The sequence below is a fragment of the Artemia franciscana genome, chromosome 13, assembly GCF_032884065.1.
Source record: "Artemia franciscana chromosome 13, ASM3288406v1, whole genome shotgun sequence".
Lineage (NCBI taxonomy): Eukaryota > Metazoa > Arthropoda > Branchiopoda > Anostraca > Artemiidae > Artemia > Artemia franciscana.
The window spans coordinates 48,037,875-48,054,792 of NC_088875.1; the positions used below are offsets into that span (position 1 = coordinate 48,037,875).

At 35.0% G+C, this 16,918-nt stretch overlaps 1 protein-coding gene across 4 annotated transcripts in view; it reads left to right on the forward strand.

The window, feature by feature from the left end:
- LOC136035027 (uncharacterized) overlaps positions 1–16,918 on the forward strand; it is an 86,511-nt gene that overhangs the window by 1,949 nt on the left and 67,644 nt on the right. For 2 of the 4 annotated variants that reach the window (XM_065716615.1, XM_065716618.1), the window contains exons 1-2: positions 7,770–7,903; positions 16,541–16,687. In XM_065716615.1, coding sequence (XP_065572687.1) covers positions 16,553–16,687 — 135 coding nt within the window. In that variant the 5' untranslated portion in view covers positions 7,770–7,903; positions 16,541–16,552. Of the gene's footprint in view, positions 1–7,769; positions 7,904–16,540; positions 16,688–16,918 lie in introns of those variants that run through there. The other 2 variants (XM_065716617.1, XM_065716616.1) reach the window with 2 other exon arrangements.

Here is a 16,918-nt window from a genome sequence, read left to right on the forward strand (position 1 = left end):
TCTGAAAAGCCGCTTCAAGTGCGCCTGATTTGCCTTTTGAGCATTAAAAATTGCCAATGGAGGCTGAGACGGGCTGAGAAAAAAAAACAAAAAAAAATCACGTGCGACTTTGCCTGAAAACGCCAAAATGAAGACACGTCTTTATAATGACAACAATTAGAAACTATTTGGCAATATAATTCGGACTTTTTCGGCAACAGACCTAAGCACATGAGATCGAATAGATCATAATGAAGGTAGTATGTGCCTAACTGCCTAACAACCTTGACGGAGCAAACCGAAAAAGAACAGCATAATTAGGGACTAGAGTTAGTTTTACAACTGAAAACAAGGTGCCCCTATTTATCAAACAGTTCGTGGTAACGAACTGTAGTAAGGAGCGACCCGGCTCAATAGTAACCAAAACTCTAAAAAATGGAATTTTGATACCAATAGCTACATCAAAAGAATCGCACTTTAATGCTGATTTTTAAATATATAAGTTTAATCAAGTTTAGTCTTACCCATCAAAAGTTACGAGCCAGAGAAAATGTGCGTTATTTTAGAAAATAGGGGGAAACACCCCTTAAAAGTCATAGAATGTTTCTTAACGAAAATTAAACCATGCGATTCAGCGTATTAGAGAACCCTACTGTAGAAGTTTCAAGCTCCTATCTACAAAAATGTGGAATTTTGCATTTTTTGCCAGAAGGCTGATCACGGATGCGTGTTTATTTGTTTGTTTGTTTTTTGTTTTTTTGTTTTTTTCCCAGGGGTGATCGTATCGACCCAGTTGTTCTAGAATCTTGCGAGAGGGCTCATTCTAACGGAAATGAAAAGTTCTAGTGCCCTTTTTAAGCGACCAAGAAAATTGGAGGGCACCTAGGGCCCCTCCCACTCTAATTATTTTTCCAAAGTCAACGGATCAAAATTCTGAGATGGCTATTTTATTCAGCGTAGTCGAAAAACCTTATAACTATGTCTTTGGGGACGACTTACTCCCCCAAAGTCCCCGCGGGAGGGGCTTCAAGTTACAAACTTTGACCAGTGCTTACATATAGTAATGGTTATTGGGAAGTGTACAGGCGTTTTCAGGAGGATTTTTTGGTTGGGGGAGGGGTTGAGAAGAGGGGATATGCTGGGGGAACTTTCCATCGAAGAATTTGTCATGGGGGAAGAAAATTTCCATGAAGGGAGTGCAGGATTTACTAGCTTTATTAAAAAAAAAAAAAAACAATGAAAAAATAAATACGAAAAAGTTTTTTTCAGCTGGAAATAAGGAGCACCATTAAAACTTAAAACAAACAGAAATTATTACCCATAGGAGGGGCTCACCTCCTCCTAATTCCTCGCTCTTTACGCTAAAGTATTTTTAGTAATGTCAACTATTTATTCTACGGCTTTTAAAATTCAGGGGTCATTCTTAATGAATTGGGACAAAATTTAAGATTTAGCGTAAAGAGAGAGGCACTGACGAGGGGGCAAACCCTCTCATATATGTAATAAAAAACATGAGAAGAAAAAGTTCTTTGCGTAAGCTAATTTATAAGTTACGTATATCTTTTACTAATAAAAAGATTAGTAAAAAATTAAAAGTTCTAGTTGCCTTTTTAATTAACCAAAATTTGGAGGGCAACTAGGCCTCCTTCCCACTCTTTTTTTTCTCAAAATCATTCGATCAAAATTATGAGAAAGCCATTTAGCCAAAAAAAAAAAAAAAATATGCAAATTTCGTTTTTAATTATTCCTCTGCGGAGAGTCAAAATGAAAACATGCATTGATTCAAAAACGTTCAGAAATTAAATAAAAAAACAAGTTTTTTCAACTGAAAGTAGGGAGCGACATTAAAACTTAAAACGAACAGAAATTACTTCGTATATGAAGGGGGCTGCTTCCTCATCAACGCCCCGCTCTTTACGCTAAAGTTTTTTACTGTTTTAAAAAGAAGAGTTGAGAGAAAGAGTCAAAGTTTAGCGTAAAGAGCGGGATGTTGATGAGGAAGCAGTCCCTTTCATATACGAAGTAATTTCTGTTTGTTTTAAGTTTTAATGTCGGTCCTTACTTCCAGTTGAAAAAACTTGTTTTTTTATTTTCTGTGCCAAGGCTGAGTCTTTCATTACTAAAACAACTAAGAAATACGTTTCCAAGAATTCACGAGTGGTATTTCGTTCGACTGATTAATAACAGGGCATTACCTGAGCTAAATACGATGCGTTAGTAAACCTTGGAAATAAGTCGGCTCATTTCGGGAAAGTAGAAAATAAGTTCTTTTGCTAAACAAATGGGGCTATAGGACCCCTCCTTACAATGCACCAGATTTAACCGCTCTATTTCCAACAAAAGTACAGTGTAGATTCAGGGTAATGTAAGAATTATCATACCAAACTTTATAGGCAGTAATACGTTTGAATTGACTATAGTGAAGCCAACTAGCTCAGTTCAGGGTTCAAATACACTCTTAGTATTGTGGCATAAGGGATTATCTTTGAGACTACTCAAAGATAATCCTTCATGTTAATTTTTCTTGAAAGTTCTGTCTACGTGTCAGTTCAAGTTTAATGCTGTCTCTGTAAATTTAAAATTACATAGAAACATTATTCCTGAAACTGACCTCAAAAATTATGACCTCAAAAATTATGTAGGTTTCCTACTAGAGCAAAAGCTTAATTACCATTTCAATATTTCAAAATACAATGAAAATTACTATATTAAATAAAAATAATGCAGAGACTGCTATCTATGTTTTAGGTTGATAGTAAAAATATTTTGACAGAGTTTTTAGAAGCCACAAAGGACCTCAAATAGAGTATCAGCTACCAGAGTATATAGAAAGCCATACAAGAGTGTATACATCTGAGTTTATACACCAGATACACTATACACCGGGGTGTATAGTTTTATAGAAGCCATACAAAACCTCAAATAGAGTATGAACTACCAGAGTGCATAGAAAGCCATATAAGAGTGTATACACTAGATACACTAAACACCAGAGTATATAGTTTTATAGAATCCATACAAGACCTCAAATAGAGTATGAGTTACCAGATTGTGTAGAAAGCCATACAAGAGTGTATTACCTTAGACCTTAGTTCCTCCAGAGCCATCGGTGGCGCATAGGGCGTCGACAAAGCCTCTCCATTCGTCTCGCATTGGTGCTGCAGCGATGACGTCTTCCCATTCAGGTATTAGTGAGGTACCGCCCGTCCTCAGATCTCTGTCATGTGTTCGTCTCAATGTATTTTTGGGGCGGCCTCTCTTTCTTCTACCGTCTGGCTTCCATTCATAGGTTGTTCGAGGAAGGCGGCTCTCTTCCATACGAAGAACGTGTCCCAGGTATGTCCACCGCCTTCTTTTCAGCAACTCAATGACTGGAGGTTGACCTGTTTTTCTGCGTATTTCTGCATTTGTAATTTTTTGTTGCCAACTTGTATTCAACATTCTTCTGAGGCTCATATCTTCAAATGCAAGGATCCTTTTTTCAAGCTGGGTGTTTATTTTCCAACATTCACTTGCGTAAAGGAGAATTGAGAGTACATTGCTATTGAAGAGTCGAAGCTTCAGTCGCATTGAATATTTATTACTTCTCCAAATAGGCTTCAATCTATTGAAGGCACCAGTAGCTTGTCCAATTCTACGTTTAATCTCGGTCGAGATCTCTCCATCACAATCAATCCAGCTACCCAGGTACTTGAACTCCTGGACTTGTTCTAGATCTTTGTTTTTGCAATGGAGAACACGTGGCGAGGTTGTGATGGCCATGCTCTTCGATTTGTCAATGTTTATCTTTAGCCCGACATTCTCTGCATTCTCGGTAATAGTGTCAAGCAGCTGCTGCAACCGTTCTTTAGACTCTTCGAGAAGGACAACGTCGTCCGCGAAGTCCAGATCAAACAGTTGTTTGTTGCTTACTTTTACCCCGTAGCCCGATGTGAATCTCAGGGCATAATCCATTATAATTATAAATAGCATGGGGGAAAGTACACATCCTTGACGAACACCGAACATGATCTTGAAAAATCTGGTTGTACCGTTTTCGGTCTTTACGCAACATTCCGATTCTTCATAAAGCGCTATAATCATATCTACTATTTTCTCGGGAATTCCGTAGTATTTCAAAACTCTTCACAAGCAATCTCTGTCAACTGAGTCAAATGCCTTTTCAAAGTCAATAAATAGGAGGTAGAGCTTCTTGTTCCATTCTTTTGATTCTTCGACAAGCATTCTCAGTACAAATATTAGATCAGAACAGGATCTCCCAGTTCTGAAACCATGCTGCTCTTCTCGTAGAGTTGCGTCTAGTGCTTTCCGCAGACGTTGCAAAATGATGGAGGCTAATAGTTTGGATGAGACAGGGAGAAGATTGATACCTCTCCAGTTATGGCAGTTCATCAAATCTCCCTTTTTGAAGAGTTTGACTATAATGCCTCTGCTCCAATCTCTTGGGACCTTCACTAAGGTCCATATTTTGATGAAGAGAGAAAGCCAAATGGATATGCAGGTACCAATTGAGTACTTCAGCATTTCTGCTGAGATGCCATCAATACCCGGGGCTCGTCCATTTTTTAACTTCTTTGCTGCATGCATGATCTCCTCAGCACTCGGAGGATCTGTATTGATGTCTAGATACATAAAAGGGATATCAGGTACGTTAGCTTGGTCGCAAGTTCTCGGTCTGTTCAGAAGTTTTTCGAAATGGGAAGCCCATCTCTCGTCAATTTTTTCTGGATCAGATATAATTGATCCATTTTCGTCCTTGACAAGGGTGATTCGGCTGCTTTGTTTTCCTACCATCTCATTTGTCAATCGGTAGACAGTCTTGGAGTCACCCTTCCTAGCAGCTTCTTCAGCTAAAGCTGCTTTCTTTTCAAGGAACTGTCTCTTGTCCTTTCTTGCACTCTTTTTTACCTCTTTATCTTTTTCTTTGTATAATTGTTTTGTTGCCAGCTCTGAACACCTTGTAGTATCTATGAGCATGGCTTGCTTAAGTGCCTTTCGTTCGTCAATCAGTTTCCATGTTGTGTCAGAGATCCACCTTTCCTTTGGTTTCTTTCGGAAACCTAGCTTTTCTGCGGCAATCGTCGTGTATGCACTTTTTATTTTCTCCCATTTCTCTTCGACACTTTCTGAGTCATTTGCCTCAACAGGCAAGGCATCAAATTTGTTCCATACAGAGATACAGAAATCTCTGCGGATTTTTTGATCCTGTAGCTTGTCCGTGTCGTACAGTTTCTTCAGATCTGGCTGTGTCGTTTTTTGTTAAGCCTTAACAGAAGAAGAAGAATCCAATTTCACAATGTATGCATGAAAATTTACTTTCTCACTTTCAACTTGAATTAAATAAGAAAACAATTTTTTTAAATGAAAGTAATTAATTTACGTAACGAACTTCTATATTTGTATGTTTTTCCACCCTCGTCGATACCTCGCTCTTTAGCCTAAAGCTTAAATTTTGTCCCAATTCCTTAAGAATCAGCTTTGAATCACAAAGGCCGTAGAATAAATAGTTGAAATTACTAAAAATGCTTTAGCGTAAAGAGTGAGGTATAACGAGGAGGTAAGCCCCTCATATGCGTAATAATTTTTGTTCGTTTTAAGTTTTAATACTGCTCCTTACTTTCAGTAGGAAAAGCGTTTCATATTTATTTTTCATGGTTTTTTCAAATAATACTAAAAAATCCTGCGCCCCCTTCATTGAAATTCTCTTCCCCCATGACATATTTCTCCATGCAAATATCCTCCCACGTAACCCCCCTCAAATTCCCCCTAAACAAAAACAAATCCCCCTGAAAACGTCTGTACCCTTCCCAGTAATCATTACTATATGTAAACACAGGTCAAATTTTATAACTTGCAGTCCCTCCCACGGGGACTGCGGGGGAGTAAGTCGTCCACAAAGACATAGTTATTAGGTTTTTCGACTATGGTGAATAAAATGGTTATCTCAGAATTTTGATCCGGTGAGTTTTGGGAAAAATGAGCGTGGGAGGGGGCCTAGGTGCCCTCTAATTTTTTGGTCACTTAAAAAGGGCACTAGAGCTTTTAATTTCCGTTAGAATGAGTCCTCTCGCGATATTCTAGGACCAATCAGTCGATACGGTCACCCCTGGGGAAAAAACAACAAAAAAACAAATAAACACGTATCCGTGATTTGTCTTCTGGCTAAAAATGCGAAATTCCACATTTTTGTAGATAGGAGCTTGAAACTTCTACAACAAGGTTTTCTGATACGCTGAATCTGATGGTGTGATTTTCGTTAAGATTGTATGACTTTTATGGGGTGTTTCCCCCTATTTTCTAAAATGAGGCAAATTTTCTCAGGCTTGTAACTTTTGATGGGTATAACTGATCTTGATGAAACTTATATTTAAAATAAGCAATAAAATGCAATTCTTTTGATGTAACTATTGATATAAAAATTCTATTTTTTAGAGTTTCGGTTACTATTGAGCCGGGTCGCTCCTTACTACAGTTGGTTACCACGAACTGTTTGAAAATTACTTAATGATGATACTTTTTAGAAAGAGGCTGTAGACAAAGTTTTCAGAGAAGAATAGCGTGTTTTTAAGGAAGGTGGACGATGTGATGACCATACTTTCCTTCATAGGCTAATAATTGAGAAGAGCCTGAGTCATCAAGCACCTTTAGTCCTCAGTTTTATAGATCATGAGTATGAGTTCGGTACAGCTGATAAAAGAGCTTTAGCGGAGGTCTTATCCTTGTATAGTATATCAGACAAACACATTGAAGTGATTAATGCTATATACAGGAATAACACTGCTAAGGTAGAAATAAGAAATGATATCTGTTGCTGTTTTTGTATTAAATCAGGAGATAAGCAAGGTTGTGTTCTATCCTTATTTATGAGGATGATTTTGATGAAATTTGTTTTAAGGAGCAAAGGAAAGGCAATGGAAGACCACAGAATCAAATGATGAAGAAAAACTTTCCTAGACTTAGATTGTGTTGATGATTCAAGCATCATAGATGAAAGTGTGAGCAGAATGAATGAACTTTTAAGCTTCGCTAGTTCAGGATGCTAGAAAATGTTTGAAAATTAATGAGAAGAAGACTAAGTCGCTAAGGTTAAGAATAAGTATAAACAAAAAAGTGACGTTGGATAACGGAAAAATCGATCACGTGGACAGCTTCACTTACCTTGGTAGTATCATTAGTAAAGGTGGTGGGGGCAGTGAAGGCGTTAAACGTAGAATGGTGAAGGCTCAGTGTGTTTCGTCATAGTTAAAAAAAAGTTTGGAAGAATAAGCAGATAAGTCTAGGAGCCAAAATAAGAATACTTGGAGTTACAGCGATGACGTGTCAAATTTGATTCTGAAGTATGGGCACTCCTAAAACAGAAGAAGATTCTCTATATGTTTTTCAGAGAAATTACTTGTGGATTGTTTTGAGTACCCGGCTGACTGACCGTTTTTAAAAAAGTAGATTATACGAAAAGTGTGGTTCAATCCCGCTTTCTAGGGCGATAATGAGAGCAAGGTTAAAATGGCTTGGGCATGTTCTGCAGATAAAGCATGACAGATTTCCAACGATTTTTGGCCAACCGTCGTGGGCTAAACAGAAAGCAAGTCGTCCACGGTAGGGGTGAGAGGATGCCGTAACGAAATATCTGAGGGTTGGGAACTTCCTCAAGGAGGGAGGCTCTGAATATATTAGGATGGAGGGGAAGCGTGCCCATCTGCATTTGCCTCAAGCTGCTTGGTGCTGAGGTTAGTTGTTAGAAGTAGCAGTAATCTTTGTAATCTGTAATTTGGCTCTTTAGGGCGTCAGAAGCAAATTTAAATGTATGGCATCAATGTATTACTCTGGATCTTTTTTATTTAAATTGTGCGTTGCACGCTCGATTTCAAGATTCTAGATATTTCTTAAACTGATTCTGACCCATTAGCCTCAGATTTCAGATCAAGTAACGCACTCAGATTTTTAAATACAGTTCTAAATTATAGACTTTTCCACCTTGGAAATTAGTTTGGACCCAGCATACATCTTGGAACCTTGAGGAACTTTACCATAAAATGCTTGGATATATCCTCTAATAGCCTACAGGATATAGGCCTAGGCTGATTAAAGTATTTTGCCAGTTGTGTTGGTTTGATTGTTTGTTTCTTTTTTGTATGTATATGACTTCCTTGTCTAGTATTAGATAAGCCTGCAGAATTCAAGCATCCAGAGAAACAGGTCTTTTTAGTATATCTTTGCCTTTATGGTACTACATGGCTCATTTTTTACTGTCATTTTCACTTGATTTGGGAAATTAGTTCAACTTTGCCCCCCTCCCAGGACTTTGATAAAATGATACCACTTTTTGTAGTCATTTGGTAGACTGTTTTTCTCCAGGTCAAGAATACAAGAAGCTAGTCAGCAAAGAACACATGATGTATCATGAAATAAAAAGCAGCAATGGAATGTACTATTTAGAGGTAGGGTAAAAGACCTCTTTTCAGGAAAGACCACTTTTCTTTGGCATTCTGAAAAAATAGCAATGGGTTTATGTGACCCATTTTACTACAGCATGATGCAATGTTAGGGCAGTAACAAGAACCCTGCCTTCTTGGTCAAATTTTCATCAATAGTTTTTCAGCATAAATTAAAAATTTGGTTTCTGTTTTGAGAAGTCATTGAAAAGAAAAAAATTATATTCAATATTTTTAATTTATGGAACAAATATCAAGCAATTAAAAGTACATTTTTAGAATGAGAAAAAAGTCAGCTTTTTGTTAATCTATATATATAAAAATAAGTTGTCTGTCTGTGGATGTGTGGATCAGGTGACGTCATGTTTGTTTGCATATGACGTCTGAATTATTTCACACTAATACAAAAGAAGAAAAAAACTAAAAAAGGTAAAAACTACAAAAAAAAACTAAAAAGAAAAAAAAACTAAAAAAGCTAAAAAACTAAAAAAAACTAAAAAAAGGTAAAAATCTAATAACTAAAAAAAAAACTGAAAAAAATAAAAAAAAGGCAAAAACTACAAAAAAAATAAAAACTAATAAAAAAACTAAAAAAGCTAAAAAACTAAAAAAACTAAAAAAAACTAAAAAAAGGTAAAAAACTAAAAAAAACTAAAAACTAAAAAAGAAAAAAACTAAAAAAAAGGAAAAAACTGAAAAATAAAAGAGAAAAAGAAAACATGACGTCTGAATTATTTCACACTAATACAAAAGAAGAAAAAAAACTAAAAAAGGTAAAAACTACAAAAAAAACTAAAAAGAAAAAAAACTAAAAAACTAAAAAAAAACTAAAAAAAGGTAAAAAACTAAAAACTAAAAAAAACTGAAAAAAACTAAAAAAAGGCAAAAACTAAAAAAAAACTAAAAACTAATAAAAAAACTAAAAAAGCTAAAAAACTAAAAAAACTAAAAAAAGGTAAAAAACAAAAAAAAACTAAAAAAGAAAAAACTAAAAAAAGGAAAAAACTGAAAAATAAGAGAAAAAGAAAACTAAAAAAATATTACTAAATATAAAAAATATAAATATAAATATAATATAAATTAGCAATCAACAAAGCACCGAGACACAAATGACGACCGGGACACAGGGAGTATAAATGACGACCAGGACATAAGTAAAAAAAAAACTAAAAAACTAAAAAAATGGTAAAAACTACAAAAAAACTAAAAACTAATAAAAAAACTAAAAAATCTAAAAATCTAAATAAACTAAAAAAGAAAAAAAAAGAAAAAAGGAAAAAAATAAAGGAGAAAAACAAAACTAAAAAACGAATGTATATACAGACCGGGACACCGGGATACAAATGACGACCGGGACACAGGGAATATAAATGACAACCGGGACACAGGGACACAACTACAATGGGGACGCCAGGGGGCACAGGGGGATATAAATGACGACCGGGACACCGGGACACAAGGAATATAAATGACGCCCGGGACACTCAAAGAGAAATCACAGACTGGAACACCGGGACACAAATGACGACCGGGACACAGGGAATATAAATGACGACCGGGACACAGGGACATAACTACAAAGGGGACGCCGGGGTGCACAGGGGGATATATAAATGACGATGGCGACTCAGGGAATGGTCGATTAGCAATCACCATCAACAAAGCTCAAGGGCAATCATTAGAATCATGAGGTATAGATCTGAATACGGATTGTTTTCCCATGGACCATTATATGTTGCATGTTCAAGAGTCGGTAAACCTGACAATCTATTTATATGCACAGACAATGGGACAGCAAAGAATGTTGTATATTCGCAAGTTTTACGTAGTTAAAAACATATATATATATATATATATATATATATATATATATATATATATATATATATATATATATATATATATATATATATGTATATATATATATATATATATATATATATATATATATATATATATATATATATATCTATATTCACAGGTGGGACATAGGGACACAACTACAATGGCGCGTAACTAATATGGCGCGTAACGACTTACGCGCGCGGGGGGGCTTGGGGGGGGGCGCGAAGCGCCCCCACCAACTAGGTGTTGGGGTGGCGCGAAGCGCCACGCGCCACCCCAACAGCTAGTATGTGAATAAAAATGAAGCACCAAAAGGATATATACAGCAAAATAGGATAATTGGCATTTCCAAAAAGAGGTCCTTGTAGACAAGTCAACAAACTAATAATTTCAAAAAAGTCAGCTTTTTGTTAATATGTGAATAAAAATGAAGCACCTAAAGGATATATACAGCAAAATAGGATAATTGGCATTTCCAAAAAGAGGTCCTTGTAGACAAGTCAACAAACTAATAATTTCATGTCTTTGACCTTAAGCAATTTTAATAATAAGCATATTCATGTATAGCTTAAATTTTTAGCTTTTTTCTGATATATATATATATATATATATTTAGTTTTACATAATTTTGCAAAATTGGATGCTGGTTTTTTACCCCTATATGTAGGATCATCAGTGGAGGGGGGAGATAGTATGTCTAAAATGCAAACATATCATAAGGAAAAGTAAAAATTAAAAAATCTGATGGTATTGTTTTTATTTGATTAAGATCTATCTTATGTAGATTTGCTGATTGTTACCTTTTTCAAATATTCTAGAATTTTAAAAAAGTTTTTTTTTTGTTATATATTCAGTTAGGTGTTATAAACACCATCAAGGAAGAGGCTATTATTTTTCAATTAAGTTAAAAATCCATAGAATTGTTTGTACAGTTTTGCAGAATATATTAATATAGAAGCACATCATATAGGCTTAGCCTATGAGGAAATGCAAAATACATAACACAAATTGGCTATTGAAATTAAAACAAATACCTTGTAGTCAAAACATAAATTAAGAGAATTTGATACCATAAAATCATTTTGTAAATCTCAGCATCAGGTGACAGTCTCAAAGACAAAGGGCCCATTAGCAAATTTTTCCATCACTGCAAGGAATTTACAAAGCATTTTTGGTAAAAATTGATAGAGGAAATGTGTTAATGCTTGAAAAAGCTAATGAAAGGCAGAAATGTTAAAGACACTGGCACTCTCAGAACACAAAAGCAGCAATTACACAAAACACAAAAACAGCAATTACAAAGCTGCAAGTCAAAGCATTTATGAAAAATATAAAATGATATTATTTTATTTGCTTATAGAAATGTACTAAGTTTAGATATTAAGTATAGAGAGGGTAATAACTTTAATTCATAAAAGTGAATTTTGTTTCCCTTATCTTCTTTAAAACAAAGAATACATATAATTTCTTACCATCTCAAGCTGTGGTCCATTGAATGTACATACATCTTTTATCAAAACTATACAAGATATGGCAAGACTGCCCAATCAGTTCTGAATAGTTTGGCCACAAAAACTAGAAAAGTTGATAATGGACAAGATAGGACAATCTTTTGAGCTATCAAATTCTCATAAAGTGAATGCCACCCAGAAAATATACCAACTAATGCTGGCCTAAAGAAAAACATCATACTTTTGTATATAGCCAAAGGCTATATCCAGGGTTTAAGAGATAGGGAGGAGGGAAGGTCATGGTAGAATTATTGTGTTAGCACTTATTGTAGTTAAAAAGAGTATTGAAAGATATTTTCTTCAATGTTCTTCTCTACTTCATCATTTCTCTAAACAGCAAAGTCATAACAGCAAAACAGCAACAGTTATAACAGTCAAACAGTCATAACAGTCATAACAGCAAAACAGTCATAACAGCATAACAGTCATAACAGCCTAAACAGCAACTAAACAGCAAAGTCATAAAATTCTTTCTTCACTACATTCAGTCTAGTTTCTAAAAGTTCCAATTTGCTGCCAGCTTGACTGTATTATTAGCTACATCCTAAATTTAGATGTTTATTTACTATTGTATGCTTGTTTATCATCAGCTCATTGGTTTATAATCTAAATTTGAAAAAAATAGCAGGTTTTATATTGATACATTAGAGAACAAAGGCCAAATATTCATTTAACTTTGACACTTTTCTAAAAATCCAATTAATAAAAATTTTCTATATGTAATGATAATAATTTTTTTTTATTATAGTGTATAGTTTAGACTTTAAATGTCATTACTGAAGCACAAAACTGTATAAATATAATAAATTTTTAAAAAGGGTGATAGAGTAAAAGCTGGAAACTATGGACCAATATGTCTTCTATTTGCTTCCCTAAACATCAATTCATGGAAATGCAGGAAGAGGCAAAAAAATGTTTTTCCAAATCTATAGGGGGGCAATTTTTTTTTTAGTTTTGTTTCAATGAAGAACCAAAAAATTTAATTTTTCAATGACAATCCCGAAAAGGGTATTTATTAAAATTTGGGGGGGGGGGTAAGTCATTGGTACCTATCTGCTAATAATAAATTTACTAAGACCCAACATATATTCCAGTCAATGGTATCAGCAAACCCATATCTTCTAGAGTCTTACAAAGGAATTATAGACCATGTATACTTAATTTTGTTAGGCATTGCTAAGACTTCTGGTAAAGCTCTGTGTCAGCAGCTTTGCCCATTGAACTTATTAGCCAACAGAGAGTTGGCTAAGGAACTTTTGGCCTGGAAGGAAGCAACTTGTGCCATAAGGGTTTGCTCTTGGCCTGCATTGTTCCTGAGTTAAATATTAATTTAACATTGTTTAACATTATTTTTAATATTAATTTTACATTGTTCCTGAGTTAATTGCAAAAATATTAATTTATGTAGTAATGACTTCAAACTCTTAAGGTTTACCAATAAACCATGTCTTCAAGCAACTTATGATGCTGCACAAACCTGGCCTGAAAAACAACTTCTTTTTCTACCATAGCTAAATACTACACCATCTATATTGACAAAATAATGGAATGAATATAATTAGTTTAATTTATCCTCTTGAGATCTTGTTATCTATTGTTGCAATAAAAATATTTTGGAATGCTTGTTAATAACTGTTTAAAGTTTTATAAGCATTCTACCAAGGCTATTTCCAAAGTAACGCAAGTCTTAGACTCCCAAAGAGGACTGATCTATGCCAAATAGCAAAAGTTTCCCAAATTTGTGTAGATTGTTCAAAATAAAAGAGGCCTGGTGTGAAACTGGAAAAATAATACTTAGAGAAAAGTAAATTAGTAAAATTTTATAATTTCTCTTTAGAAGTAGTACTTACTTTGCTTCCTATGGTTCTGGCCATCCTCATGAGAAGTTTTAGGACCATGATTCATTTGCAAGGGCCTGGTATATCTCTATATCTGACATAGTGCATGATAACTATGCTATCTCAACACTGCTGAGATTTGATTCAGTGCACTAAAGCCTTCATTGCCCTTCAATATTTTGTTATGCAGTCAGTGTATCTCATACTTCCAATTCAACAGAGGCATCTTATCTTAAATGCTAGAAGTTTTCTTTTCTTCTTGGTTTTGAATGTCCATGTTTTGCATCTATACAATACTACATGGATGACTAGGCTTTGAAATGGGTGCAGTTTGAGTTTGTTTGATTGATGCTGCAAAATTTTCAGAAGCTAGAACTAGCAAGGGCATGTCACCATTCTACTAGACCTATGACAGTTATCATTGGAGATTAAGCTACCAAGGTACAAGGGATGATTCACCATTTTGAATTGTTGTCCGTCTATGGAGACTGTGAGGGGGTTATTTGTTACTTATCTTTTGTTCACTGTAACTCTGGTCTTGTTGTCATTGGTGTCCATCTCAAATGTGGTGTCATATAGGTTCACCATGAACTTCTAAGTAAAAATTAGCTTGTCTTAACATTTTCCAAAAACTTTTCTCAGTTTATTTGGTGTGAATTTAATGTTGTTAATGTTTGTAATGCAAAATAAGTTTCAGAATACTCACTTTTAGTCAACAGACTATCCCAAGGAATACATAGAGACACCTCCACATAATGCAAAAATAAGCATTTCTCTCCTGTAAGCTATTTAATATCCATGTTGTTATGCATTGTGCACCATATAGAGCTCTGAAGTTCTAATCAGGGTTTACCTCATCTCTTCCCTTACTATAATTTTCAGCTCTTTGAAAATGCATCCTAACTTTAAATAAAACGTCAGTCTTTAATTACAATCCATCACAAATACTTGAAACAACCTTGCCAAGATATAAAATGTAAGACAAGGGACCAAACTTCCCAAAAAAAATTTTCTAATGGTAATTGTAAGGTGTGATTCCCATTCCAGGATAACAAATAAAGGAGCCAAGTTATCACTTCTTTCTCAATAGCATAGTCTCATGAAATGTTCCTTTATGAGTGGCTTTATTTTAATCCAAGTTTCATTGGTTTTTGGCAATTTTTTTTTTTTTAATTCCCACTTTTTCCAATGTAGTCTGCAATTTTACTTAGCAACAACAGCAGAGTTTTTTCCATAGATCATATTGAAAGTGAACACTAAAAAACCTGACTTCAATCTGATTTTAACTGACTAAGCAAAGTCAGATTCTTAAGAACTTTTGCAGCAATATCAAATTGACTTAAGTTGATAATATAGTATAGGGTTAGGATTTGGTTGTTTTAGACATTTTAGACTGGGAATTAACCTTAGAATTATGTAAAATAGATCTATTGTCTTTACAGAATCTTAAGATTCTTAGAAGTAAGAGGGGTACTTGTAGGGGTGGGTTTTAACCAACCTCTAAGACCTTGGGTCTTGTCTGTGCTTTGGAAAAAAAGTGAAAGGTTTGATTTGTTTTTCCCTTTTTCATGCATAGAAAAAAGAAATGCTGCTCAAACTTCTTGGATTTTTGTTGTGTGTCTTTATTTGTAATAAACAATTTAGTTTTAATAATCTGGATTCCCAACCAGTGTTTGATTAATTACCAAAAAAACTGTTTTAGGGTTTTTGAAATCACTAATCAAAAACTTTAGGTAGTAACAGCAATTTGAGGAGCTGTAGAACAAAACACAACATGTAGGGCTAGTACATATTTTTCATTAAAATCTTCCAGTTTCTATCACAGTTAATTATGAACTATTCCAGAGTCTTGTGATTTGTAAGTCTGATATTGCCATATGGAAGTTCAAAATCAAAACAGAGTAAGTAAACATCACACAAAAGGTAATTTCCATCAAAGATGATATTGAATCACTTTTAAAGTCTTTAATCCTAATTTACTTGCTAAGGTAGACTAGTAATGATGGGTACATCTGTTAAATATCCCCTATCCTGTTGTCATGTTTAATAGAGTCATTGGCCATCTTATACAAAACGCAATAAAGATAATTTATACTTTGATGATTTCAGTCCTCTTTTCCTTTGTTAACTTTGTGGATGATCCATCATATACACAGTTTCTCTTGTTGAATCTATTTTAGTAATATTAGTTTAAGTTTCTGTTAAAAAACTGTCCTAGTTGAGTGGATTAGCATACTAGACTTGAAATCTTTTGCTCTTGAGGACAGGGGTTTGATTCCTGGTGATGCTGGTTATTAGGTTTGGAATGGAGGTCAGTGGCTTGACTCTGTAAGCTTAGTCAGAGTTGATCCATCTCTAAATGGGTACCTGGACGTTTCTGGGGATGGTCTGAAGGGTGTCTGGAAGTACTGGATAGCTGGCTGCCAAACTCCCATGGTACTTCTTGGCTGCAGTGCCAAGAATTGGAGATCAGCACTGCTGGTAGGGACTGTGAAGTCCTGTGCTGTATTCTGCCAAACTCCCATGGTACTTCCAAATAGCTGGCTGCCAAACTCCCATGGTACTTCTTGGCTGCAGTGCCAAGAATTGGAGATCAGCACTGCTGGCAGGGACTGTGAAGTCCTGTGCTGTATTCTGCCAAACTCCCATGGTACTTCCAAATAGCTGGCTGCCAAACTCCCATGGTACTTCTTGGCTGTAGTGCCAAGAATTGGAGATCAGCACTGCTGGCAGGGACTGTGAAGTCCTGTGCTGTATTCTTTACCCTTTTTTTTACCTTCTATTTTTTTAGGTGCACTCTGTGATAAAACTTCTGTCCCTATTTGTATTGACAGTTTCAAGCACTTCAAAAGTGCTCTTATTGAATAGCCTGTAGATTCTCTCTACCTTAAGATTCTGCTTTGTAGGCTTTAGTTCTGAAAATTCTTTTTTTCAGGCATACTCTAGGATGAAATTTCTATTCTTATTTGTACTAACATTTTCAAGCATATATTGCCTGAGTGGGATTTCTGGATTCCCCTCCCCACTTTCAAGATGCGAGGAAACATGTGCTGAACTCTATGGTGGAAAATCTTCCAGTCAGGTCTGTATAGATTATTTTTTTTTTATGTTATTGCTGTAATACACTGTTTTATTGGTGCATTGGGTTGTCCAGTTGTCCAATGGGATTGGACAACCATGTCCCTGTTTCTGTTTATACTGAAGAGATTGAACCTTGCTTAAAAAGGATAAATGAAGGTTCAGCTCCAGGACTAGAATTGAATACCATCTAAGCGATGGAGAAAATTTGTATAATTATTATGCCCATGTTTGT